Below are 24,661 nucleotides of genomic sequence, written 5' to 3'. Positions count from 1 at the left end.
TCTATGCTACTGGGATTGTGATTTTTTTGTGTAATTTTGAGTTGCAAAAGAGTCAGAGGTCTCAATGGGTCTGCTAAAATAAATAAATAAAGTAAAGGTCTTGATAAATAAATGCATTAAGCACTAACTGCTGTGTGTGTGTGTGTGTGTGTGTGTGTGTGTGTGTGTGTGTGTGTGTGTGTGTGTGTGTGTGTGTGTGTGTGTGTGTGTGTGTGTGTGTGTGTGTGTGTGTGTGAGTGTGTATGACATAGTATGAATTAATTGTTTTGACGTAATAAAAAGTGTTGGTGCCGCATGCTGTAAGCTATTGCTGCCCCTTGCAGCATTGTAAGTACAACATCACCTTTCTAAAATGTCACTTGCCATATCTAACTATAGCCTATCGCTCGGTTTATGTTTGACTTTATATCAGTTAACGGTGTATCAATGAAAATCTGATATTGAGTGGAATGTACTGTTGCCCAATCCATATACTTCAGCAGTACATTGTACCATACACCATCATTTCAAATGGTAGGTCACGTGTCCTGTTAAAGCTTACTGCCTGACGAAGGACACTTTAGTAGCCCTAGTGATTTTGTGAGGAATGAGAAAAAGATTATTCAAAAGTGATGGGAATATTGCATTTTGAAAATCAAATAATTATAATTGAATTGGTAGGCAAGTTCCCACATCAGTGGACCTGCGTGAGGGGTGTCATGAAGAAACAGAGCGTTTTGAAAGGGCTGATACTGTGTTTCACTATTTAGGCCGAGCAGGGCTCCTGTTACCATTTTTAACAGGGAACAACTTTTTGGGTTATAGCTTATTATATTGCCAACTGACCTTCAAATAGTCCAGGCAATACAGGGCTATTATAGGCCTATGCGATAATGAGGCCATCTTCTTTGAGCAGTTAATTACAGGCCTATAATAGGCTAAGTGTAACGTTGGGTGAGTGATGGGTGTGGAGTCAGACGCAGAGAGCAAAAGTAAACGGGAAAACACGCTTTAATGTCCTCTACAACGTAACAGGAGGTCGAGGTCGTCGTCGTCGTCGTCGTCCCCAAAAGACACCGCTACACCACTAACGTAACAATAACACCAAGCCCGCACAAACACCAGCCGGCTAAACGAACTTAAATAACACCCATCCCAAAACCCCAACAAGGAACAGGTGGAAACAATTAGACAAAAACAAACGAAAAGGAAAAAGGGATCGGTGGCAGCTAATAGACCGGCGACGACGAACGCCGTGCGCCACCCGAACAGGAAGGGGAGCCACCTTCGGTTGTATTCGTGACACTAAGTGGAGCTATAGATTAAAATACATATAGGCCTACTTGTATATCATCATGGCTTATATGCTGTATATATAGCCTACCGTGTTATTATGTTTATTACCTTACGTGCATTCTTTCTGTAGGCTTCTTTCTGGAAGCTACCACTGCATCATATTGACACGCTGCATGATTTTTACAGGTGCATTTATCTGCTTGGGTTAACAGAGGGATGCTACTTAACAGAGGGATGTGTTTTCTGAAGGTGAAAGCCAAATCATGGCAAAGCTGCTCTATTTGGATAGAAAGAGAGAATTCAGTGCATAATTGTCTTGCTTTTCAGAAATATGCTGTGCCGAAAACCATGGCAAAATAGGTGTGGTTATGGCCATTATGCGAAGAATGGGTATCGGTATTGAATGGCCATATAAAGGGTGTATAATGTTTAAATAATATATTTTCAAGGTTCTCAAGGCTCCAATATCAATATAAAACAGTATGTATATACATTTCCATACATACACTTGTTTTCTGCAATAATGTTCTATACACCCCTACAAAACCTTCTATTTTAACAAGCCATGTCTGGTCATGGAATCCATCAAAATAAAGAAAGTCGCACACTCCATGTGTAATCTCCCAGCAATTTAATGGGTATTTACCAACGTTTCGGCATCACTGTGCCTTCCTCAGGTCTTGGAATCCAAACAAGTATATTTTTGTTTTTTTTGTAGCTCAGACTTGTGGCTTGGCACAAAATATTTTTAAATCAGACATATTTGTGCAATCCCATACCCCTGGTGGCCATGGGGTGCTCAGTAGCACCCCCCAAATGTGTAATTTTTCCAAACTTTTATGATTTGTATGTCAAAAACAGATTAACATATCCAAACATTATTGTACATGAAGGTTAACTAAGGGATCCTAATCATGAGGCTCCCACATTTCAAACTTAAATATTAAGGACTGAAACACACAGAAAGTGCACCAATTTAAATGTATGTATGTTTCAATGAAGGTATATCAATTTACAGGCATATTATAATGATATTGGCGAATATATTGATAAGAATAATTTTGGGGTTAGAAAAATAAACTACAAAAGTTCGCCATATTTGTAGTTTATAATTTATTTATAAAAATAAATAATACAAATCTGACATGATCACATAATTATTATTATTTATTTTTTCATATAATATTTAAAATTACAATACAATACAAACAGAAGACATCACTACATGCATATGTTTTCTGAATAAACATAAAATAGTATTAAAAATTGTAAAAAATAGTTTCAAAAGTTAAAGTTCCTAAAATAAAATACATTTAAAAAAGATAAAAAGCCAGGGTTTACAGTTGCATAAACTTATGATAGAGTTGTAAGAACACAGTGGGTTTTTTTATTGAGTAAAATTATATTGCATTTAGGGACAGATTTCAAATATTTGTTTTTGTGTTTTTGTGTTTTTGTGTATTTACCAGCGAGAATTAAGAAACGAACGACTAACTCAGTGATTTTGTTTTCATTTAAATGATGACATTAGATCTTTTATTGTAAATACATGGGTCTTATTGATTAGATAAAAAATGTAAATACTTAACTCGCTCCAAACTAACTTCACAGTCAAACTCATAAAAAATTTGTATAATAGTTTATCCTTCTTTATCACAGAAAAGGCATATGTCCTCTAAATCCATGAATTCCAAGTTATTGCAAGGGTATATTTTGTGCAAGATTTTAAAGTGAATTTATTTTACTTTATTTGATATACACAATTTGTGAGAGAGCAACCAAGCATTCTTCCATTCAATTTCAGTAATATGAGCGTTCCAGAAGAATTTCCCTCTAGGAGAGCTTGTTCTTGGAGTTTAAAAGTTAACTTATGAATGTTTATTACATTTCTTATCCAGCAGGGGGAACCCTTCTAACATAAATTGTGCATCTATCGTGACATGTTCGCCAAAACACACATGAGATTTCATGAATTGAGTAAGTCCTGAAGGTATTGCTTTGAATATAGAATGAAATTCTTTACAGTGTATTAGGAAGTTATATGTTTCTAAGAACTTTCTATAAGAGACTATATTTCCTTCTTTATCAAATAAATCAAGCACAAATATAATATGTATTTCGAACTACTTAGGAAAGAACAAAGACTTGTTCAGAGGATCACATGATAACCTTCCTACAAAGGAGTATCAACGTCAGGCGACGTAACCGTACCGGAAAAACCCAGCATTGACCCAAAATACGGAGAGAGAGAGTTGTCTGTTCGAACTTTGAAGTGCATGTTTCCCATTCTCCCTCTTTTACAATTTATTTCCTCTAATTGTAATAATACAAACAATTGCGAGCTTTACTAGCAAACGTCGCTGTTGCCATAAATACGGGACCTGTTCTGCAGGGCTCAACTTTACATAAGCAATCGTGTTAGAGGTACAAACTATAACAACACTTCAATATTGACCAAGAACATACCGATTAAGTATGACATGTATCGCCTGCTAATGAATGTATGCCCTATACATATTTTAGTAGTTTGTTGACCTGAGAATTGTTGTTACTGAACTAAATATTAATTTAACTCTGGAGTTTATTTTGGTCGCCACAGAATTGGGGAAGTCTGATTTTCTTTTTTTGTTGGCCCCTTGTGTGGAACAATACCACAGAATTCCTCGAAATTAGATATTCTGGTACCTTAAATGATTGATTAGAGACTTTGTTACAGAATGTGATTGCTTTTCTTAAATATGTTTAATGTGTATTATGTGTTTTATTATAGTGTGTTTTATTTGTAGAGCCCCACCTATTTTGAGCCCCACATTTTTATGCAAAAAAAAAAACAACGTTTTTTGGGGGGGCTTGCCTGTTCTGTATGTTATATTGGCATTAATACGTATCACATATCAGTTTGCAAAAAATGTAAAAAAAATATATACATCATTGAGTCCTTAAAGCTGCATTCAAACATGGTCTCTTTTTTTCTTTTCATGAGTAAGGCAGCTCCAAAATGCAGGTGTTTCAGCCGAGCTGAGTGCTTTCTGTGGGGATGGGGCAAGCGAGCAGAAAATACGGAGCGTTGCGCCATGATTGGCTCAGTGTTCTGTCATTCATGGGGACACTACATCACAGCCAAGTCTAAGGGTAGAGGTAGAAAATTCTAGCCCCTTGGGTGCTGGCATAGAGTTAGATTAGAAGTGCCCATCCAAGAAGGCTGAATGTCATTGGCCACAGTAGCTTTGATTGGACTGAACATGTGAACATCATACTTTCAAAATCTTAGCTAGCCGTCATCATGAATCAAGTAGACAATCTACTGACAAATTGTTTTTAATCATTGTCATATGAAGAGAAATAATGAAGAGAAATTATCATCTGCCATTGGACATAAATATTACACAAGTTGGAAATCGCAAATTCAACAATGAGTGGTTTGGAAGGAATCAGTGACAGTGGATAACTCTGCAAGCATTGCAAAACAGTTACTAGCTTGCTATTCAGTGGAGTGGCTGTGTGGCCCCAAATCTAACATTAAGGGGCTATTTTCCAATTTTAAAATGATGAACATTCAACGTTGGCCATGCTGTCAATAAAGCATGATTTGTACCTCACTCAAAACATCTGTTAACTCGGAACTGCAATAACTTGACTTCGGTGAGTTCAAGACAACTGGGAAGTCGGGAATAAACAAGCTGTCACGATCGTCGTATTGAGTAGACCAAAGCGCAGCGTGGTGTGAATGCGTGATTTTAATGAAAGATGAAAAAACACAACGTATACTTACTAACTAACTAACTAAACAAACGTGACTACTAACGTATAACATAGACAATAACCCACCAACCACAATACAAACAGGCTATCTAAATATGGTTCCCAATCAGAGACAACGACAAACACCTGCCACTGATTGAGAACCATATCAGGCCAAAACACATAGAAATAGACAAACTAGACATACAACATAGAATTCCCACTTATATCACACCCTGATCAAACAAAACATAGAAACAAACAATGCAAATCATACTCAGAGAGTGACAGTACCCCCCCTAAGGTTCGGACTCCGGCCGCAAAACCTAAACCTATAGGGGATCGTCTGGGTGGGCATCTGGCCGCACTGGCGGCTCTGGTGTGGGACGTGGACCCAACTCCACGATAGTCATTGCCCTCTTCAAGGGCCTCTTTAGAGTGACGACCCTCGCCTCCGACCTTGGGCCTAAGACCCCAATTACAGGCCCCACTAGACTGAGGAGCGCCTCTGGACTGAGGGGCAGCTCCGGACTGACTTGGTAGTGCACATGTAGCCTATAACCTGTTTTAGAGAAAGTTAATAATCAAATATTGTATGAGCTTCATTGCCTGCTTTTAGCCCCCCTTTATTTATCCTACGGTTCTGACTTGGTGTACAGGGAGAACACTAAGAACGCACAAGTTCTGAATTCTGTTGCTGTACATTTCAAATGTGCTTAACAAATAGTTATATTGACTGTCCGTCCTAGCTGGTTTATTAATACCTTAATCAAAATTATGGATTGCCTCTTATCCGTTTGTTATCACCTTATGTCATAGTTAATTAATATATTGTTTAGTGTTGTGTAATGTAGTGGCTTTGCTGGCATGAATCCCACTTTTTTCCCCCATCCAAGATTTACATGCTGAAATCACCACTGTTTATTTGTAATGCATACAGTGGGGCAAAAAAGTATTTAGTCAGCCACCAATTGTGCAAGTTCTCCCACTTAAAAAGATGAGAGAGGCCTGTAATTTTCATCATAGGTACACTTCAATTATGACAGACAAAATGGGGAAAAAAATCCAGAATATCACATTGTAGGATTTTTAATGAATTTATTTGCAAAGTATGGTGGAAAATAAGTATTTGGTCACCTACAACAAGCAAGATTTCTGGCTCTCACAGACCTGTAACTTCTTCTTTAAGAGGCCCCTCTGTCCTCCACTCATTACCTGTATTAATGGCACCTGTTTGAACTTGTTATCAGTATAAAAGACATCTGTCCACAACCTCAAACAGTCACACTACAAACTCCACTATGGCCAAGACCAAATAGCTGTCAAAGGACACCAGAAACAAAATTGTAGACATGCACCAGGCTGGGAAAACTGAATCTGCAATAGGTAAGCAGCTTGGTTTGAAGAAATCAACTTGGGAGCAATTATTAGGAAATGGAAGACATACAAGACCACTGATAATCTCCCTCGATCTGGGGCTCCACGCAAAATCTCACCCCGTGGGGTTAAAATGATCACAAGAACGGTGAGCAAAAATCACAGAACCACACGGGGGGACCTTGTGAATGATCTGCAGAGAGCTGGGACCAAAGTAACAAAGCCTACCATCAGTAACACACTACGCCGCCAGGGACTCAAATCCTGCAGTGCCAGACGTGTCCCCCTGCTTAAGCCAGTACATGTCCAGGCCTGTCTGAAGTTTGCTAGAGAGCATTTGGATGATCCATAAGAAGATTGGGAGAATGTCATATGGTCAGATGAAACCAAAATATAACTTTTGGTAAAAACTCAACTCGTCATGTTTGGAGGACAAAGAATGCTGAGTTGCATCCAAATAACACCATACCTACTGTGAAGCATGGGGGTGTAAACATCATGCTTTGGGGCTGTTTTTCTGCAAATGGACCAGGACGACTGATCCGTGTAGAGGAAAGAATGAATGGGGCCATGTATCATGAGATTTTGAGTGAAAACCTCCTTCCATCAGCAAGGTCATTGAAGATGAAACGTGGCTGGGTCTTTCAGCATGACAATGATCCCAAACACACCGCCCGGGCAACGAAGGAGTGGCTTCATAAGAAGCATTTTAAGGTCCTGGAGTGGCCTAGCCAGTCTCCAGATCTCAACCCCGTAGAAAATCTTTGGAGGGAGTTGAAAATCTGTGTTGCCCAGCAACAGCCCTAAAACATCACTGCTCTAGAGGAGATCTGCATGGAAGAATGGGCCAAAATACCAGCAACAATGTGTGAAAACTTACAGAAAACATTTGACCTCTGTCATTGCCAACAAAGGGTATATAACAAAGTATTGAGAACTTTTGTTATTGACCAAATACTTATTTTCCACCATAATTTGCAAATAAATTCATTAAAAATCCTACAATGTGATTTTCTGGATTTTTTCCCCTCATTTTGTCCATCATAGTTGAAGTGTACCTATGATGAAAATTACAGGCCTCTCTCATCTTTTTAAGTGGGAGAACTTGCACAATTGGTGGCTGACTAAATACTTTTTTGCCCCTTCACATCTATAGGAACAAGAGTAGCCTTTAGGAGATGGTAGGTAGGTGGACCCTGGTGCTCTGCCATTTTCTGCCACTGCAATGAAACAAACAACAAAATGATCAAACTACATCAAGATAGGTCAAATGGAAGAATTAAAAAAAATACTTTTGTTGTTGAATTTTTTTCTTACTTAGATGCTTCTCTGTTTTGGGACACTTGTGCATAAGGCAGAGGAGGGGGTGAATGCACAGATGGATGGGTGAGGAAGAGACTCATTTGGGATTCAGCAAGAATCGAATCGTGGACCTCGGTGCAGTGCTTGATTTGGACTAACATAGGTGCTGATGCTAATTTTGGGTGCTGGTAATGTTAACATTTAGTTGCAGGAACTCCACAATACTTTTGAGCTAATATTCTATAAGAGGAACAGGAGCTCATGCATATTTCTGAGGTGCCTGTACTCAGCTGCGGTGAGCCTCAACCCAAGTCCAGCATTGCATATGTCCCAATAGATAGTAATAGTGATAGAACTCTGGCATAGCAGCCTACTTACCAGGAGCATGGCTTCCATCTGATTAACTCTGCCCCTTTATTAACAGAATAAAATAAAAAATAGTTTTTGCAATCACTTGATTTGTGGTTGTGTAATTTACAACACCTTTTACTAAATTCAAAAATGTACTCAATTGGATGATGGAATGGACTATACTGACTACCACATGATTGGTAGTGAAACACTTAGATGGCACATACTCATTATTTGCTGGTCCAAATTCCCTCCCTACCCCTCCTCCTTGGCCCTGACTTAACCCTTATATTTTTCTTAAGGGTCTGGATAGGTATAATCAGGAAAGTGGTGGAGCTTACACCATATTGCTTACACCTTTCACATATAGAAAAATTGAAGGCTTAGGGCCAAGGGAAAGAGTCAGGCAGTGTACTGGGACCGACTGATTCACTATGGGTAAAGCCCAAATCACACGGGAGCCTTTTTTATATGTGCGCGAATAAGCATGTTCATGCAGGAAAAAGAATGCATGGGAGTCAATGACAGAAAACAGCTATGAGTGTCAAAGGCATCACAAGTATATATAAAGTCAAATTAGAAGCTATTTTTCCACACGGCGCAATGCTGGTAAAATGATCTGATATAGTCTCAGAAAATAGACTGTGCATTGTTAAAGAGTCTGGAATTATGAAGTGCAGGTTAGCGTTCAGTTAAAGTGTTTTTTTATTCTGTAAATAAGTTTAACTGCAAGCCAATATTATGTATAGATTAGTGCTTATGAAGCACTATGATTGTACAATTCAAAGGAAGTGGTTCAAATTAATCAAATCTGTTTTAGAGATTGAGTGGTGTAAAGAAAAATGCTGGGAGTCAGGAAGCAGGTGCAGAACGTAAGTTTAATGATAAAAAGAAGCAGATGAACAAAACAGAAGGGTATGCAGACAGGCATCCAAGACTCTCATTAAGTATGTACTATATGTACAAATAAGCACAATGTTTTTGCCATAAGTTTGTGCTATTAGTGCATAAAAACATTGTGCTAATGTTGGAATTAAAACGGATCATTTACACAACATGCCTACCACTTTGAAAATGCAAAATATGTTTTATTGTGAAACAAACAAGACATAAGACAAAAAAACGGAAAACTTGAACATGCATAACTATCCCCCCCCCCCTTGTAGAGCCACCTTTTGCAGCAATTACAGCTGCAAGTCTCTTGGGGTATGTCTCTATAAGGCTGGCATATCTAGCCACTGGGATTTGTGCCCATTATTCAAGGCTAAACTGCTCCAGCTCCTTCAAGTTGGATGGGTTCCCCTGGTGTACAGCAATCTTTAAATCATACCACAGATTCTCAATTGGATTGAGGTCTGGGCTTTTGACAAGGCCATTGATTGTACATTTTTATCACAAATATGTCTAATGTCAACCTAATCTCATTTTCATCCCTGTATCAAATGACCTAACACCTTTTCTGAATGTCAACCAGATTTATCCCCCTCACTAACATACTGACCAGACCGCTCCTCCGCGTGCGCATGTTGATTTTGTCCACCCAGACCAGACGTGATCAGGCCATGCAGGTTGAAATATCAAAACGAACTCTGAACCAATTGCTGTTGCTTGCTCATTTGTCCTGGGATATAAACATTGGGTTGTTATTTTAGCTGAAATGCACATGTTCCTCTACTACGACAATTAATACACTGATAAAAGGGCAAAAATGTGTTTCTAGTAATCTCTCCTCCTTCACGCCTCTTCTTCTTTGGTCTTCATATGGAGGTTGGCAACCAACTTAAAGGTATGTGCATTACCACTACCGAATGGAGTGTGGACCCTAGTTTATCTTTTCAATCAATCATGCTCCTAAAAACCAATGAGGATATGGGAGAAGCGGGACTTGCAGCGCATCAAGGGTCACAATTTTGAACAAAGTTATATTTTAGCACCTGGCTACGCAGATGCTTGTTGATGTGCGCGATCAGTGTGGGTGCAATGATTGAATAACGTGTATGTGTACATTTATTTTGCAACGCTTGCGCACATGAAGCGAGCAGTGTGGTCAGCATGTTACAACAATTCTGTTATTGTTATTAGAGTGCTGAAAAGAACCTCATGAATGTTGGTGATGACGTTGTGCTCCACCTGCTTGACGATAAACCATTTTTCAAAAGTTAAACTCCTGTTTATTTTACTCGTTGTGATCGCATAATGTTGTTACAACTGTCCAGTTCTCAAACACACAACATTCTCCTCTTCTCAATATGGAAGTTACGCGAATCATCTCAAAGCTTTGTAGTTGTATTCTAGCTTTCATTCTGCCTACATCTTGCACACCTGGGAAACGAGCACCGCCTTTACATGTCTGTCTGCAAGCAGCCAAGTAGTCAAACCAGTCCGAATAGTTGGAACATCACCTCTGCAAGACGTTCACAGGTAAAACGAACTATTGTTGTATACATTCAAAATAGATTTCCAAATGTACATTCATAATACATTCAGACATGTATTTTGTAACAAAAGTTAGTCATATTTAATTCACATGCAATATGCCTATACTCCATTTCTACAGAAGTAAACTCATCAGCTGTAGTTGTACATAGTCATGGATGTTGAACATGGCTGTGGAGACAATAATGGAAACCTTACGCCTGGTAATAACATTCACACAATAGTGACCTAAATATCTATTTCTAATGAAATACAGGTTGGTTGGGCAAATAATCTTTGTAAATGTCATGTATCCTGTTCACCTACATAGTTATATTTTAAGAGGCCTATGATGTGAAATACATATACAGTGCCTTCAGAAAGTATTCAGATTCCTTGACTTTTAACACATTTTGTTAGGTTACAGCCTTATTCTAAAAAAATGTTTTTTTTTCTACACACAATACCCCACAATGACAAAGCAAAAACAGGTTTTTTAGAAATGTTTGCTAATTTATTCAAATCAACAGAAATGCCACATTTACATAAGTATTCAGCCCCTTTACTCAGCACTTTGTTGAAGCACCTTTGGCAGCAATTACAGCCTAGAGTAGGTATGATGATGTATGATGCTATAAGCTTTGCACACCTGTATTTGGGGAGTTTCTCCCATTCTTCTCTGCAGATCCTCTCAAGCTGTCAGGTTGGATGCTGAGCGTTGCTGCACAGCTATTTTCAGGTCTCTCCAGAGATGTTCAATCGGGTTCAAGTCCGGGCTCTGGCTGGGCCACTCAAGGACATTCAGAGACATGTCCCAAAGCCACTCTTGTGTTGTCTTGGCTGTGTGCTTCAGGTTGTTGTCTATAGCACTCTGGAGCAGTTTTTCATCAAGGATCTTTCAGTACTTTGCTCCATTCATCTTTACCACAAGCCTGACTTGTCTCCCACTCCCTGCCGCTGAAAAACATCCCTACAGCATGATGCTGCCACAACCATGCTTCAACGTAGGGATGGTGTCAGGTTTCCTCCAGACGTGACGCTTGGCATTCAGGCCAAAGAGTTCAAGCCTGGTTTCATCAAACCAGAGAATCTTGTTTCTCTTGTTTTGTTTCTTTATGTGCCTTTTGGCACATTCCAAGCGGGCTGTCATGTGCCTTTTACTGAGGAGTGACTTCCGTCTGGGCACTCTACTATAAAGGCCTGATTGGTGAAGTGCTGTAGAGATGGTGGTCCTTCTGAAAGGTTCTCCCATCTCCACAGAGTGACCATCAGGTTCTTGGTCACCTCCCTGACCAAGGCCCTTTTCCCCAGATTGCTCAGTTTGGCCAGGCAGACAGCTCTAGGAAGAGTCTTGGTGGTTCCTAACTCCATTTAAGAATGATGAAGGCCACCGTGTTCTTTGGGACCTTCAATGCTGCAGAAATCTTTTGGTACCCTTCCCCAGATCTGTGCCTCAACACAATCCTGTCTCTGAGCTCTATGGACAATTCCTTCGACCTCATGGCTTGTACTTTGCTCCGATATGCACTGTCAACTGTGAGACCTTATATAGACAGGTGTGCGCCTTTCCAAATCATGCCCAATCTATTGAATATACCACAGGTAGACTCCAATCAAGTTGTAGAAACATATCAAGGATGATCGATGGAAACTGGAGGCACTTGAACTCAATTTTGAGTCTCATAGCAAAGTGTCTGAATACTTATGTAAATAAGATATTATTTTTTATAAATTATAAAAAATAAAAATAAAACTGTTACTTTATCATTATGGGGTATTGTTTGTAGATTGGTGAGGATTTTTTTTTAAATACATTTTAGAATATGGCTGTAATGTAACAAAATATCAAAAAAGTCAAGGGGTCTGAATACTTTCTGAAGGCCCTGTGTATATTTCTTACAATAGATTCTAGATCTCTGTATGTATGCAATAGTCCAATGCACTTGTAAATGACATATGATGAATGTCACTGACAAATCCTTACAGTAAAACAGAGCTAAACAACTCTATTGTATTCTGGAACACAGAACCCAAACCCACCAATCCTGATTCAACAGAGGGTGGCCCAGAGAGTCCCAAACCAAGTAGGCCTTCTAACTCTTTTGTATACTGTTGTAAAGTTGACACAATACAGTGCCTTGCGAAAGTATTCGGCCCCCTTGAACTTTGCGACCTTTTGCCACATATCAGGCTTCAAACATAAAGATATAAAACTGTATTTTTTTGTGAAGAATCAACAACAAGTGGGACACAATCATGAAGTGGAACGACATTTATTGGATATTTCAAACTTTTTTAACAAATCAAAAACTGAAAAATTGGGCGTGCAAAATTATTCAGCCCCCTTAAGTTAATACTTTGTAGCGCCACCTTTTGCTGCGATAACAGCTGTAAGTCGCTTGGGGTATGTCTCTATCAGTTTTGCACATCGAGAGACTGAAATATTTTCCCATTCCTCCTTGCAAAACAGCTCGAGCTCAGTGAGGTTGGATGGAGAGCATTTGTGAACAGCAGTTTTCAGTTCTTTCCACAGATTCTCGATTGGATTCAGGTCTGGACTTTGACTTGGCCATTCTAACACCTGGATATGTTTATTTTTGAACCTTTCCATTGTAGATTTTGCTTTATGTTTTGGATCATTGTCTTATTGGAAGACAAATCTCCGTCCCAGTCTCAGGTCTTTTGCAGACTCCATCAGGTTTTCTTCCAGAATGGTCCTGTATTTGGCTCCATCCATCTTCCCATCAATTTTAACCATCTTCCCTGTCCCTGCTGAAGAAAAGCAGGCCCAAACCATGATGCTGCCATCACCATGTTTGACAGTGGGGGTGGTGTGGTCAGGGTGATGAGCTGTGTTGCTTTTACGCCAAACATAAAGTTTTGCATTGTTGCCAAAAAGTTCAATTTTGGTTTCATCTGACCAGAGCACCTTCTTTCACATGTTTGGTGTGTCTCACAGGTGGCTTGTGGCAAACTTTAAACAACACTTTTTATGGATATCTTTAAGAAATGGCTTTCTTCTTGCCACTCTTCCATAAAGGCCAGATTTGTGCAATATACGACTGATTGTTGTCCTATGGACAGAGTCTCCCACCTCAGCTGTAGATCTCTGCAGTTCATCCAGAGTGATCATGGGGCTCTTGGCTGCATCTCTGATCAGTCTTCTCCTTGTATGAGCTGAAAGTTTAGAGGGACGGCCAGGTCTTGGTAGATTTGCAGTGGTCTGATACTCCTTCCATTTCAATATTATCGCTTGCACAGTGCTCCTTGGGATGTTTAAAGCTTGGGAAATGTTTTTGTATCCAAATCCGGCTTTAAACTTCTTCACAACAGTATCTCGGACCTGCCTGGTGTGTTCCTTGTTCTTCATGATGCTCTCTGCGCTTTTAACGGACCTCTGAGACTATCACAGTGCAGGTGCATTTATACGGAGACTTGATTACACACAGGTGGATTGTATTTATCATCATTGGTCATTTAGGTCAACATTGGATCATTCAGAGATCCTCACTGAACTTCTGGAGAGAGTTTGCTGCACTGAAAGTAAAGGGGCTGAATAATTTTGCACGCCCAATTTTTCAGTTTTTGATTTGTTAAAAAAGTTTGAAATATCCAATAAATGTCGTTCCACTTCATGATTGTGTCCCACTTGTTGTTGATTCTTCACAAAAAATACAGTTTTATATCTTTATGTTTGAAGCCTGAAATGTCGCAAAGTTCAAGGGGGCCGAATACTTTAGCAAGGCACTGTATGTGCTTTTCACATATATCTTATGGCATCTGTATTTTCATAATTTCTGTGAAAAGGAAGAATTTGTACACATCTTATTAGCAAATCTTTGAGCATGTATCAAATGCCCTAGGCCTGGACTGATCTCTCTCTCTCTCCCTCTCTATGTTCATTCTTCCATTCTAGGAAAGATTGTAGCCTTCACAGCCAAACTAAACATTTGTGACAGCTACCCAACTCACAGCAGTATCCTGAAGTTTGCCAACGTCCTGGTCAATGAGGGAGACGGCTATAGTACTCATACAGGAAAATTCAACTGCCCACTGGCTGGCTTGTACCACTTCACATTGCATATGTCCACCTACGGCCGCGCCCAGTGTAGTATCTTAAAGAATGGCCAGCGGGTTGTCTCAGCATACCACACCAGCCTGCCAGACAAGTGTTGCCAAGTAGTCAGCATTGGTAGTGTGATTGAGCTCACTGAAGGAGACCAGGTTTGGGTTAATCTGTGGGGACCTATAAGACATGACATTTTTGCTACTGAAGACAATGACACTGTGTTTGTTGGGTTTCTTTTGGCATAATAACTTCATTGCATACTAAGAGGGTGTCCTGATATGTATTTATTTAGTGCCAATTTACTTGTGTTCAACTCCTCAGTGGTATAATTAAATTGATAATGCATTTTATCGGTTAACAACAACGCATTTTTTATATTCTGATAATAATAAACACGGAATGACACACGCGTGTTGGGTGTCATTTAGTCCTCCACAGCAGTTGGCGCTGCAACTAATAAACTGCCATCGAATTCTCTAACATTTTGTGCGCGTGCGTCTTGTTTTCATCGTGGAAGCGGGAGACAACGTTGCTAGCTTGCCAGAAATTCTGAGTTGTTCATTATTTCGTTGATTTTTATTTGTAAAACATTTCAAATGGATATAGAGGGTGGTACATATGAACCCGGATTCGTTGGGATTCGATTTTGTCAAGAATGGTAAGAGCAGATGGTTATAAAGAAGTTCACTTAGAAAGTGCATAACGTCACTGTAGCTAGCTAGCTAAAGACTAGTAGCTATGAAATTGAGTCGCAATCCTTATTCTCTCTGACAGTACCAGGATAGTCTAAAATTGTATGAAGTGCGTGAGGTAATTAACGTGTTATATATGAAAATAATGGGTATAATGCCAACCCCAGAGATAGTGGGGCACCTGTAGTATCTAGGATAGATAAACGGGTGCATAATGAGTATCTGATTAGGATGTCGTGACCTGTAATACCTCAGTAAAGAATTGTGCTTGCATAGATAATAAAAAAATTAACCTTTATTTTACTAGGCAAGTCAGTTAAGAACAAATTCTTATTTTCAATGACGGCCTAGGAAGAGTGGGTTAACTGCCTGTTCAGGGGCAGAGCGACGGATTTGTACCTTGTCAGCTCGGGGATTTGAACTTGCAACCTTTCGGTTACTAGTCCAATGCTCTAACCACTCGGCTACACTGCCGCTCCTGTGTGGCGTAAGTTGTGGTCTTTACGGTCAATCAATTACGGTCAATGTTTTCTTTACGATCTATCACAAGTCTGTCTGATCATTTCGTCTCTCATTGACCTGATATCACATGCATCTAGACTTTACTCAGGTGTTACCTGTCACGACATCCTAATCAGACAATCATAATGCACCTGTTTAGCTATCCTAGATAGGTGCCCCCACTAGCGCTATCTCTGGGTTGTCATTATGACCATTATCTTAACACAAGCTAGAATGTTATAACAAAATTGTTTCATTCTGTTTTAGCAACAACATGTTGTATCCCAAAGAAGACAAGGAGAATCGAATCCTGCTCTATGCAGTAAGTGTGATGACATTTATATACCCACTCCAAATGGCTTACAGTAGTTAGCTAGTTTCGTGCACTACCTTTATTGGTTGGGAAGTGTTTGAGCTTTCAATTGTTGAAACAAGTAAATGCATGAATGTAGTAACCATTTTTGACTCCGCTGTGTATCTCAACAGTGCAGGAACTGTGACTATCAACAAGAAGCAGACAACAGCTGCATCTATGTCAACAAGATCACCCATGAAGTTGAGTAAGTGATCCCTATTTTCCACCACTTATTCTCAGACACTGAAATATACATCTGTCATGGGAAATTAAGTAATTTGTCTTATCTTTTTCACCCCTTTCTCTTCTCTCCTCAGTGAGCTGACGCAGATAATTGCAGATGTGTCTCAGGATCCAACGCTACCCCGGACAGAGGATCACCCCTGCCCAAAGTGAGAGTGGCCAACACTCACACACACTCAAACAAACACTCTCTCTATCTTCCTCCTTTAGCTCTCTGAAATCAGGCAATTTTTCCACACTTTTTCGATTCACAAACATCTCTATCAATTCAAAATAACTTCCAAATAAATCTAACATTGATCTCTTTTCTCTCTTTTCAGGTGCGGTCACAAGGAGGCAGTGTTTTTCCAGTCCCACAGTATGAAGGCTGAGGTGCGTTGATATTTTTTCATCATTGAACATTCTCTGTCCCCAAATATAGAAATACTAGAGTCCACTGAGCCATATGGATACATTAATATGTGGTGTATATGAAAGTAACTGCTGTATTTTCTATGTAGGATGCCATGAGGCTGTACTATGTCTGCACGGCCCCTCACTGTGGACACCGCTGGACGGAGTGAAGAAGAGGTCAGATGTATGCATCCACAGCGTCTGCTGTCACCCAACAGGCTACTGTGTCTCACTGTTTCACTGTGGCTTAAATCAGAATGACTGATCGTTATGTGGGTCTAAAATACTCAGCCAAATCAGAAACTTTATTTACAGGAATACTAACTTTTTGTGTTAGTTCTTCATCATCTTGTTGGCGTGTACGTCGTGGAACTGCTAAGATTTGTATGGACCACATAAATCCCATGTATTGCCTTGTTGTGGAGGAACACCTAACTGTTGGGACATTGTGTTAATAATGTATTAGCTCTAGTACATTTTTCAGGTATTTGTCGTATTATTATTATTTTTTTAACTGGGAGAAATAAAATAAAACTTTTGTTAAATGTTTCTGATTTCTTTCAAAAAGACTTCTCTAAAACTGTGAATGCCACTGTTGTATATATTAAATATTTCCTGAATTACCGTGGTTACACAATCCCGTGAACCAATCTCTGTTGCAATACTTGCCATCCCAAAAGAGCTGAAATAGAGATGGTTAAAAAAAGTATTGTGTTTTATAACTGGGCATATGAAATGTTCCTCTTTAGTGGTGTGGCTTCGACTTCTCTTTTTTTTCTAGGCCTACCTGTTTGGCCACTGCAGTGTATTTCCCAATGTGTGTATTTTTCAGTTATTTTCAGACCCACTGAGAGTTGGTGTCATTGAGAAACGCATGACTAATGTGATTGGCATGCACGTGAAAGGAAAGTACGCAAAACATGTAATAACCCGCTGGAGAAACAGTCCACACCCCCTTTACAATACGTTGTTAACAACTTATTCTAAGGAACGTCAGGGAAACATCCTCTTTTAAATGGCCTCTAGCGACTAAATCAAAAGCAAGTCTGGATAATATAATACATGGATTTAAGAGTCACTGGTAAGGAAGTACCTAAGAGTTCTATCGAAAGGTAATGATTAAGTTTTCTGATAATGCTTTGAGGTCTAGGTATGATACTTTGTTATGAATGGGTAAACGAAAGTGAATTGTTAGGTCTATAGTTTGGATATAGAACACCACAGATTTACTGTGGTTTGTTAACCATATGCATGCATTTCAGTAGAGGTGGTTACTCGGGAACAGTGGGGAGCAGTAGCCCCTCGATGCCGGGAGACCCTCAAGTGTCCTGCTCAAAGAGTTGTCATACACCACACTGCACTGTTGCACTGCAGGGGCATCCGAGAATGTATGGACCAGCTCATCCACATACAGACAATGCATATGCAGGATAGGAACTTTGATGACATTGGATACAAGTGAGTGACCTCTCCTTTCCTGGTGTTTTCTATCATTCATTGTGTCAGGATAATACTAAATGGAAATAACTGTTTTCTTGCATTTGCAGCTTTCTTATTGGGGGAGATTGCACAGTGTATGAGGGCCGAGGCTGGGGTGTTGTGGGTGCACATACCAAGGACAATAACCGTGACTCTTTGGGCATTGCCTTCATGGGCAACTTCAACAGTAAGAAACACAATATTGGACTTTTCATCTCCAAGTCATTACAGTGTGTAAGGCATTGGTGACAATGGGTTCCGCTTCTCTGTTTCAGATGAGAGCCCCAGTCCAGCAGCCCTGTCATCTGTTAAACAGCTCCTGCAGTGTGGGGTTTCCCAGGGGCATTTGCACCCTGGATTTACCCTGCTTGGGCATAGAGACTTGGGGGACACTGAATGTCCTGGGGAGAGACTATATGCTGCACTAAAACATCTAAAATTTCCCTAAACATAACCTCTTCCACAGGCTCAATTGCTACTGGTTCGACAGAGAAAGTGAGTCGGTGATGAAAGAGAATTACCCTGAACAGCACACTTAACATTTTGGGACTTCCTTGTGTGTTTTTAAACCACTAGATGGGGCAATGATGCTTTATCGTAGCCATGCCCTAAAATGCATACTCTTTTTTTCACAAGCATTTCACTACACCCGCAATAACATCTGCTAAACACTTGTATGTGACCAATAAAATTTGATTTGATAATGGGGTTTCCCAAACCCAGTCCTGGGGCCCCCCTGGGTGCACGTTTTGTTTTTGCCCTAGCACTACACAGCTGATTCAAATGACCAACTCACCATCAAGCTTTGATTATTTGAATCAGCTGTGTAGTGGACCATTAGACCACTTTATATATCTGTGTTTTGTAGAGGACATAGAGTGGGGGGTATTTGATCCCCTGCTGATTTTGTACATTTGCCCACTGACAAAGAAATGATCCGTCTATAATTTTAATGGTAGGTTTATTTGAACGGTGAAAGACAGAATAACAACAAAGTAATCCAGAAAAAAGCATGTAAAAAATGTTATAAATTGATTTGCATTTTAATGAGGGAAATAAGTATTTGACCCCCTCTCAATCAGAAAGATTTCTGGCTCCCAGGTGTCTTTTATACAGGTAACGAGCTGATATTAGGAGCACTCTTAAAGGGAGTGCTCCTAATCTCAGTTTGTTACCTGTATAAAAGACACCTGTCCACAGAAGCAATCAATCAGATTCCAAACTCTCCACCAAGGACAAGATCAAAGAGCTCTCCAGGGATGTCAGGGACAAGATTGTAGACCTACACAAGGGTGGAATGGGCTACAAGACCATCGCCAAGCAGCTTGGTGAGAAGGTGACAACAGTTGGTGCGATTATTCGCAAATGGAAGAAACACAAAAGAACTGTCAATCTCCCTCGGCCTGGGGCTCCATGCAAGATCTCACCTCGTGGAGTTGCAATGATCATGGGAACGGTGAGGAATCAGCCCAGAACTACACGGGAGGATCTTGTCAATGATCTCAAGGCAGCTGGGACCATAGTCACCAAGAAAACAATTGGTAACACACTACGCCGTGAAGGACTGAAATCCTGCAGGGCCCGCAAGGTCCCCTGCTCAAGAAAGCACATATACATGCCCGTCTGAAGTTTGCAAATTAACATCTGAATGATTCAACTGGGACAACTGGGTGATAGTGTTGTGGTCAGATGAGACCAAATGGAGCTCTTTGGCATCAACTCAACTCGCCATGTTTGGAGGAGGAGGAATGCTGCCTATGACCCCAAGAACACCATCCCCACCATCAAACATGGAGGTGGAAACATGCTTTGGGGGTGTTTTTCTGCTAAGCAGACAGGACAACTTCACCGCATCAAAGGGACGATGGACGGGGCCATGTACTGTTAAATCTTGGGCGAGAACCTCCTTCCCTCAGCCAGGGCATTGAAAATGGGTCGCGGAATGGGTTTTCCAGCATGACAATGACCCAAAACACACGGCCAAGGCAGCAAAGGAGTGGCTCAAGAAGAAGCACATTAAGGTCCTGGAGTGGCCTAACCAGTCTCCAGACCTTAATCCCATAGAAAATCTGTGGAGAGAGCTGAAGGTTCGAGTTGCCAAACGTCAGCCTCGCAACTTTAATGACTTGGAGAAGATCTGCAAAGAGGAGTGGGACAAAATCCCTCCTGAGATGTGTGCAAACCTGGTGGCCAACTACAAGAAACATCTGACCTCTGTGATTGCCAACAAGGGTTTTGCCACCAAGTACTAAGTCATGTTTTGCAGAGGGGTCAAATACTTATTTCCCTCATTAAAATGCAAATCAATTTATAACATTTTTGACAAGTGTTTTTCTGGATTTGGGTTAATGGTAGATAAACCTACCATTAAAATTATAGACTGATAATTTCTTTGTCAGTGGGCAAATGTACAAAATCAGCAGGGGATCAAATACTTTTTTCCCTCACTGTACGAGGGCAATGTACAGTTTGTCTGATTTGCCAATTGATGTGCAAGCGGCTTCAGGAATCTGTTGTAAATCGCCACCCATTCAGTGTAATTGTAGAGGCAAAATATTAAGGTTGTAAAATGCTTCTGTTTAGATTAGGCTAAACATGATTTATTTGGGTATTCACATTAAATTGTCCACATACCATTATATTCCTTTTTCTATGAGTGTGCTGCTATAAGGTGTTCTAGGAAATAAGAACTGAGAAGGGTGTAAGGGTAATTTACACTGAGTAAATAAAAATATGCTGCTGAACAAGTACAAACTATTGACATAACTGGATGGGATTTCCATTTTGGGTGGCCAAAATATCTTGTCCTGACTTGCTGTTTTGTCCTGAATGAGTTTAAGCTTTTGGGTTTATTTGAAATGGCTTCTCAAATCACTAAAAAAATAAAATAATACAATTTGTCAAAGGTAGAAAAGCTGTAGATGTTTCAACATTGTAAGCTATGCGTATTTCCAAACAAGTGAACACTTGTATTGCATGATAGAGTATTAAAGGGGACCCCATATCAAATTGAGAAAATAGAGATGGTGAAACATAAATGCTGCTTCATACTGTGTGCCTTGATGTTGCAACACATCTTACCTGTCAACTGTTGTGCAGGAAGCTGCATGCTCTCCAGCCAGACGTCGAGGCTACACAATCTGCCCCGCAACTATGTCTCGTTTAAGTTCTCCGCTTGTTTACTTACTTTACGAGTTTACCTACTCCTGAGTTACTTACACACCTTCAACAATTCGGCTTTGATGGGCTGTTTGCCAGGTTATTGTGTAAACAGACGGAAAGGAGTGGAGAGAGGCGTTCCCAGAGGGCGAAACGCAGGTGAGAGGTTTGAGTTTCACGCTCCTCGGGAAGTGTTATAATTGAACCTGGGAGTTCATCTGCCAGTCAGTGAAATTGGCAGCGCACTAAACTAATCGCAAAGTTTGTAGTATACGGCTTGTGTGACTATGCATGTTTGGATCAGGATTGTTGAGCAGGAGTTTAAGCACGAGTGGCGCATTTTGTCTTTGGCACCCCAAGACGACGTGCGTATTATTTCGTGGATTTAGACCTTCCTTCTCTTCAGACTGCCAGACGCCGGGGGAAGTGGGTGATGTTGAACATGGAGGATTTGAAAGCTCCTGTCAGATTTTTCCACAAGTCTTCATTCAGCATCAGCAGCCTGCTGTTTCGACGAGAGGGAGTGATGAGTGATGACGGTGCCGTGCTGGATGGGCATCTTTCCAGAAAACACATTTCTTCGGGGCCATCTACTCGGCCTAAAGAAGTTTGTGCTCAAGATGGAACATATGATTTACATGGAGACAAGAATTGTCATAAAGAATACGCAGTCCAAGAAGACAAACGCCTCTCCAGAAATGGAGAAAGGGAAGACGGAGAAGATACCGATGGAGTGGGAGAGGTGAAGACATCTGGAGGAGTAGAGGGAAAAGCTAAACCGGAGAAACCTCCTTTCAGCTATAACGCATTGATAATGATGGCTATTCGCCAGAGCCCGGAGCGAAGGCTAACCCTCAACGGCATTTACGAGTTCATCATGGGCAACTTCCCTTACTATCAAGAAAATAGACAAGGATGGCAGAATTCAATCCGGCATAACCTGAGTTTGAACAAGTGCTTCGTCAAAGTACCTCGCCATTATGATGACCCAGGCAAAGGCAACTACTGGATGCTTGACCCTTCAAGCGAGGACGTGTTCATAGGTGGCACAACTGGTAAACTCCGGCGCCGTTCCACGGCGGGCACCCAGACAAAGCTGGCAATAAAACGGGGTGCCCGTTTGACCTCCACCACTGCAGCCGGGCTGGCGTTCACTGGGTCCTTTTATTGGCCGGTGCCATCGTTTCTAAACCTTCAACCTCCTGCGAACTCACACCCGGGCATGGGGTCATGTGTAGGGCCCAATCACTCCAACTATGCCACCTCGATCCTTTCTCAACGGTCACACCACATGAGTGCCATAAATGCTGGAGCAGACCGACTCTTCCAAACAAACCAGGAGTCATCGTATTTTGGCATGGGTGCAGGCGCGCAATACCGTCGTCATCACCAAATGAGCGCAGCCACAACATTCGCCTCTTCATCGTTGCCATGCACTTTGTCTCTCCCTAACCCTTGTTCCTTTAACTTGCTCAACCGACAAGCTAGCTATTTTTACTCGCATCACCAGGTACCCCACCCGGCGACATTCAATACATGGTGCCAGGATGAGTACCCCCCAACCAAGGCATCTCCAGCCGGACCCATTTACTCCGGAAAAAATGGGCCATCGGATTGCTTGGGGGGTTTGTGTGCGGAGTTCCCTAATTATTTTCCCTCAATCAGCCCCATGAGCTCCCTCAACACCAATCTTTCTTGGGATGCAGGGAAATGACTATATTTAAATTAAAAACGTTAGTTTCTCTTTATGGATTAAATCTTTCCAATGTCTACCAATCCTGCGAAATGTATTCAAATAATTTATGTGAGTTTGCTATTTCCCAAATAGGCATATCTGTCTTTGGACAGAAAACAATTATTTAATATTTTTTTAAATAATTGCCACTCACGCTTTAATGTGCAATTTAATCTAAACGTATCAACACCAAAAAAATGCCATTCACCATTAAAATTGTTTTCAGTGCAACAGCCTATAATAATGTTGTATTATTTCACGAATAATTAATGGTCAATATTTGTGGTGGGTTCAGATCATTATTTTTATTTTATTTCTTTCGTTAGTATTTTATTTTGTATTTTAATAGACCACTAACTAAACATCACAAGATGAAGAGAGATGAGAAAATGATGCTGTATTTTAATTATTGCGCATGAAGTAAGAGTTTCATAATGAGGAATAATGTCGTGAAAATAACAAACTATTTGGTACCTGTGAAGGTAATTATCATGGTCGAGGTTGTTATTGCAAGATTTTGCATCATCGTTTAGGCTACTTTTACAAACAGGCTAAACCATCACTCTCTGAAGTTTGTATTCGTTTTTTTCGTTATTGGTGTTATAACTTCGTTTTGCGATTCGTAGGCCTAGTTCTTAGGGATGTGGGCTACATGAAACATTAACCATTTAATTAAAAAATGTTTTGAAAAAATGAAAATATCTTGTCCGACTGTGTTCCATAGGTGCTCTCCAGACATTTCCATTAATATAACATATCTTCTGACAACTGGATGTGTTTTAACAATTCACTGTTATTATCTTATAACAAACTTGAAAGAACAATTGTCTTCATAAATGTCCTCTATCAATCTTATTGTATATATTCTCGTTATTGTTATTCTTATTGTGTTACTTTTTATTATTACTTTTTATTTGAGTCTACATGGTAAATATTTTCTTATCTCTTCTTGAACTGCACTGTTGCTTAAGGGCTTGTAAGTAAGCATTTCATGGTGAAGTCTACACTTGTATTCAGCGCATGTGACAAATAAAGTTTGATTTGATTTGATATTGCTTGAGGAAGGCTGTGCGTAATTAACGGTTTGCCCTTTAATTAAAAACGAAATCTTTGGTCATGTCTGAAAAAGTATTGGAAATATAGTGTTTACTCTGATGCCATTAAAATAATGTATACATTACAGACAAAAGTCCAGAATTATTTTGATGTTCCTGAATTAAGAGTATAAGTTCCTCATAAAAATATATAGGCTAAGAGTTTTCTCTGTCTGCACTCTCCTATTACTTCAAAATCAAATCTGCAGTGATTGTCTCCATTTGTGTTTGTAAATGTATCTCAATTGTCTCAATGCTTAATATGAACACAATGCTGTGTTATGCACTTCTTACATTTTAGAAAATAACTATACTAAATATGCTTTGAGAAATGATTCATCCCAGAGGTGGTGACTGTATGTCTTGCATGATTTGTACTGTATCTGCACTCTAGCTATCTTTTTCCCTTTTAAGCCTGAAAATGTTTGTTTACAGGGAACTCTGTGCATGTCATATACTGTAGGCTATACGTGTAATTAA

At 40.1% G+C, this 24,661-nt stretch overlaps 3 protein-coding genes across 6 annotated transcripts; all 3 read left to right on the top strand.

Annotated features, from left to right (window-relative positions):
- The first annotated feature begins 14,778 nt into the window (after window positions 1–14,778).
- Window positions 14,779–17,263, top strand: polr2i (RNA polymerase II subunit I). The gene is made up of 6 exons (XM_064975034.1): window positions 14,779–15,188; window positions 15,991–16,045; window positions 16,210–16,283; window positions 16,396–16,470; window positions 16,642–16,693; window positions 16,822–17,263. Exons 1-6 carry the CDS (start codon window positions 15,127–15,129, stop codon window positions 16,882–16,884), a joined length of 381 nt encoding a protein of 126 aa, XP_064831106.1. The 5' UTR covers window positions 14,779–15,126; the 3' UTR covers window positions 16,885–17,263.
- A 408-nt stretch (window positions 17,264–17,671) lies between these two features.
- pglyrp5 (peptidoglycan recognition protein 5) lies at window positions 17,672–20,832 on the top strand. Of its 4 annotated transcripts, none has more exons than XM_064975031.1 (4): window positions 17,672–17,795; window positions 17,980–18,172; window positions 18,262–18,380; window positions 18,469–20,832. In XM_064975031.1, the coding sequence occupies exons 1-4, from the start codon at window positions 17,777–17,779 to the stop codon at window positions 18,639–18,641; spliced, it is 504 nt and encodes a 167-aa protein (XP_064831103.1). In that variant the 5' UTR covers window positions 17,672–17,776; the 3' UTR covers window positions 18,642–20,832. The 4 variants fall into 4 exon arrangements, with proteins under 4 accessions (XP_064831103.1, XP_064831102.1, XP_064831105.1 ...); XM_064975030.1 differs by having other exon boundaries at window positions 17,977–18,172; XM_064975033.1 differs by having other exon boundaries at window positions 17,687–17,826.
- Window positions 20,833–20,931: 99 nt separating this feature from the next.
- On the top strand, window positions 20,932–24,661 carry foxg1c (forkhead box G1c). The gene has a single exon (XM_064975029.1). It carries the CDS (start codon window positions 21,786–21,788, stop codon window positions 23,064–23,066), a length of 1,281 nt encoding a protein of 426 aa, XP_064831101.1. The 5' UTR covers window positions 20,932–21,785; the 3' UTR covers window positions 23,067–24,661.

Source organism: Oncorhynchus masou, chromosome 9 (genome assembly GCF_036934945.1).
Source record: "Oncorhynchus masou masou isolate Uvic2021 chromosome 9, UVic_Omas_1.1, whole genome shotgun sequence".
Taxonomy (NCBI): domain Eukaryota; kingdom Metazoa; phylum Chordata; class Actinopteri; order Salmoniformes; family Salmonidae; genus Oncorhynchus; species Oncorhynchus masou.
Note: the sequence above shows the minus strand (reverse complement) of the source record. Positions and strands in the feature narration are given on the sequence as shown.

Bases quoted from the DNA above. Each gene is read 5' to 3' on its own strand.
- polr2i (XM_064975034.1), top strand. From the start codon at position 15,127: ATGGATATAGAGGGTGGTACATATGAACCCGGATTCGTTGGGATTCGA. The intron at 16,046-16,209 runs GTAAGTGTGATG...GTATCTCAACAG, and splicing joins ATCGAATCCTGCTCTATGCA to TGCAGGAACTGTGACTATCA. The intron at 16,284-16,395 runs GTAAGTGATCCC...TTCTCTCCTCAG, and splicing joins AAGATCACCCATGAAGTTGA to TGAGCTGACGCAGATAATTG.
- pglyrp5 (XM_064975030.1), top strand. The intron at 18,173-18,261 runs GTGAGTGACCTC...TTGCATTTGCAG, and splicing joins TTTGATGACATTGGATACAA to CTTTCTTATTGGGGGAGATT. The intron at 18,381-18,468 runs GTAAGAAACACA...TCTCTGTTTCAG, and splicing joins CTTCATGGGCAACTTCAACA to ATGAGAGCCCCAGTCCAGCA.
- foxg1c (XM_064975029.1), top strand. From the start codon at position 21,786: ATGTTGAACATGGAGGATTTGAAAGCTCCTGTCAGATTTTTCCACAAG.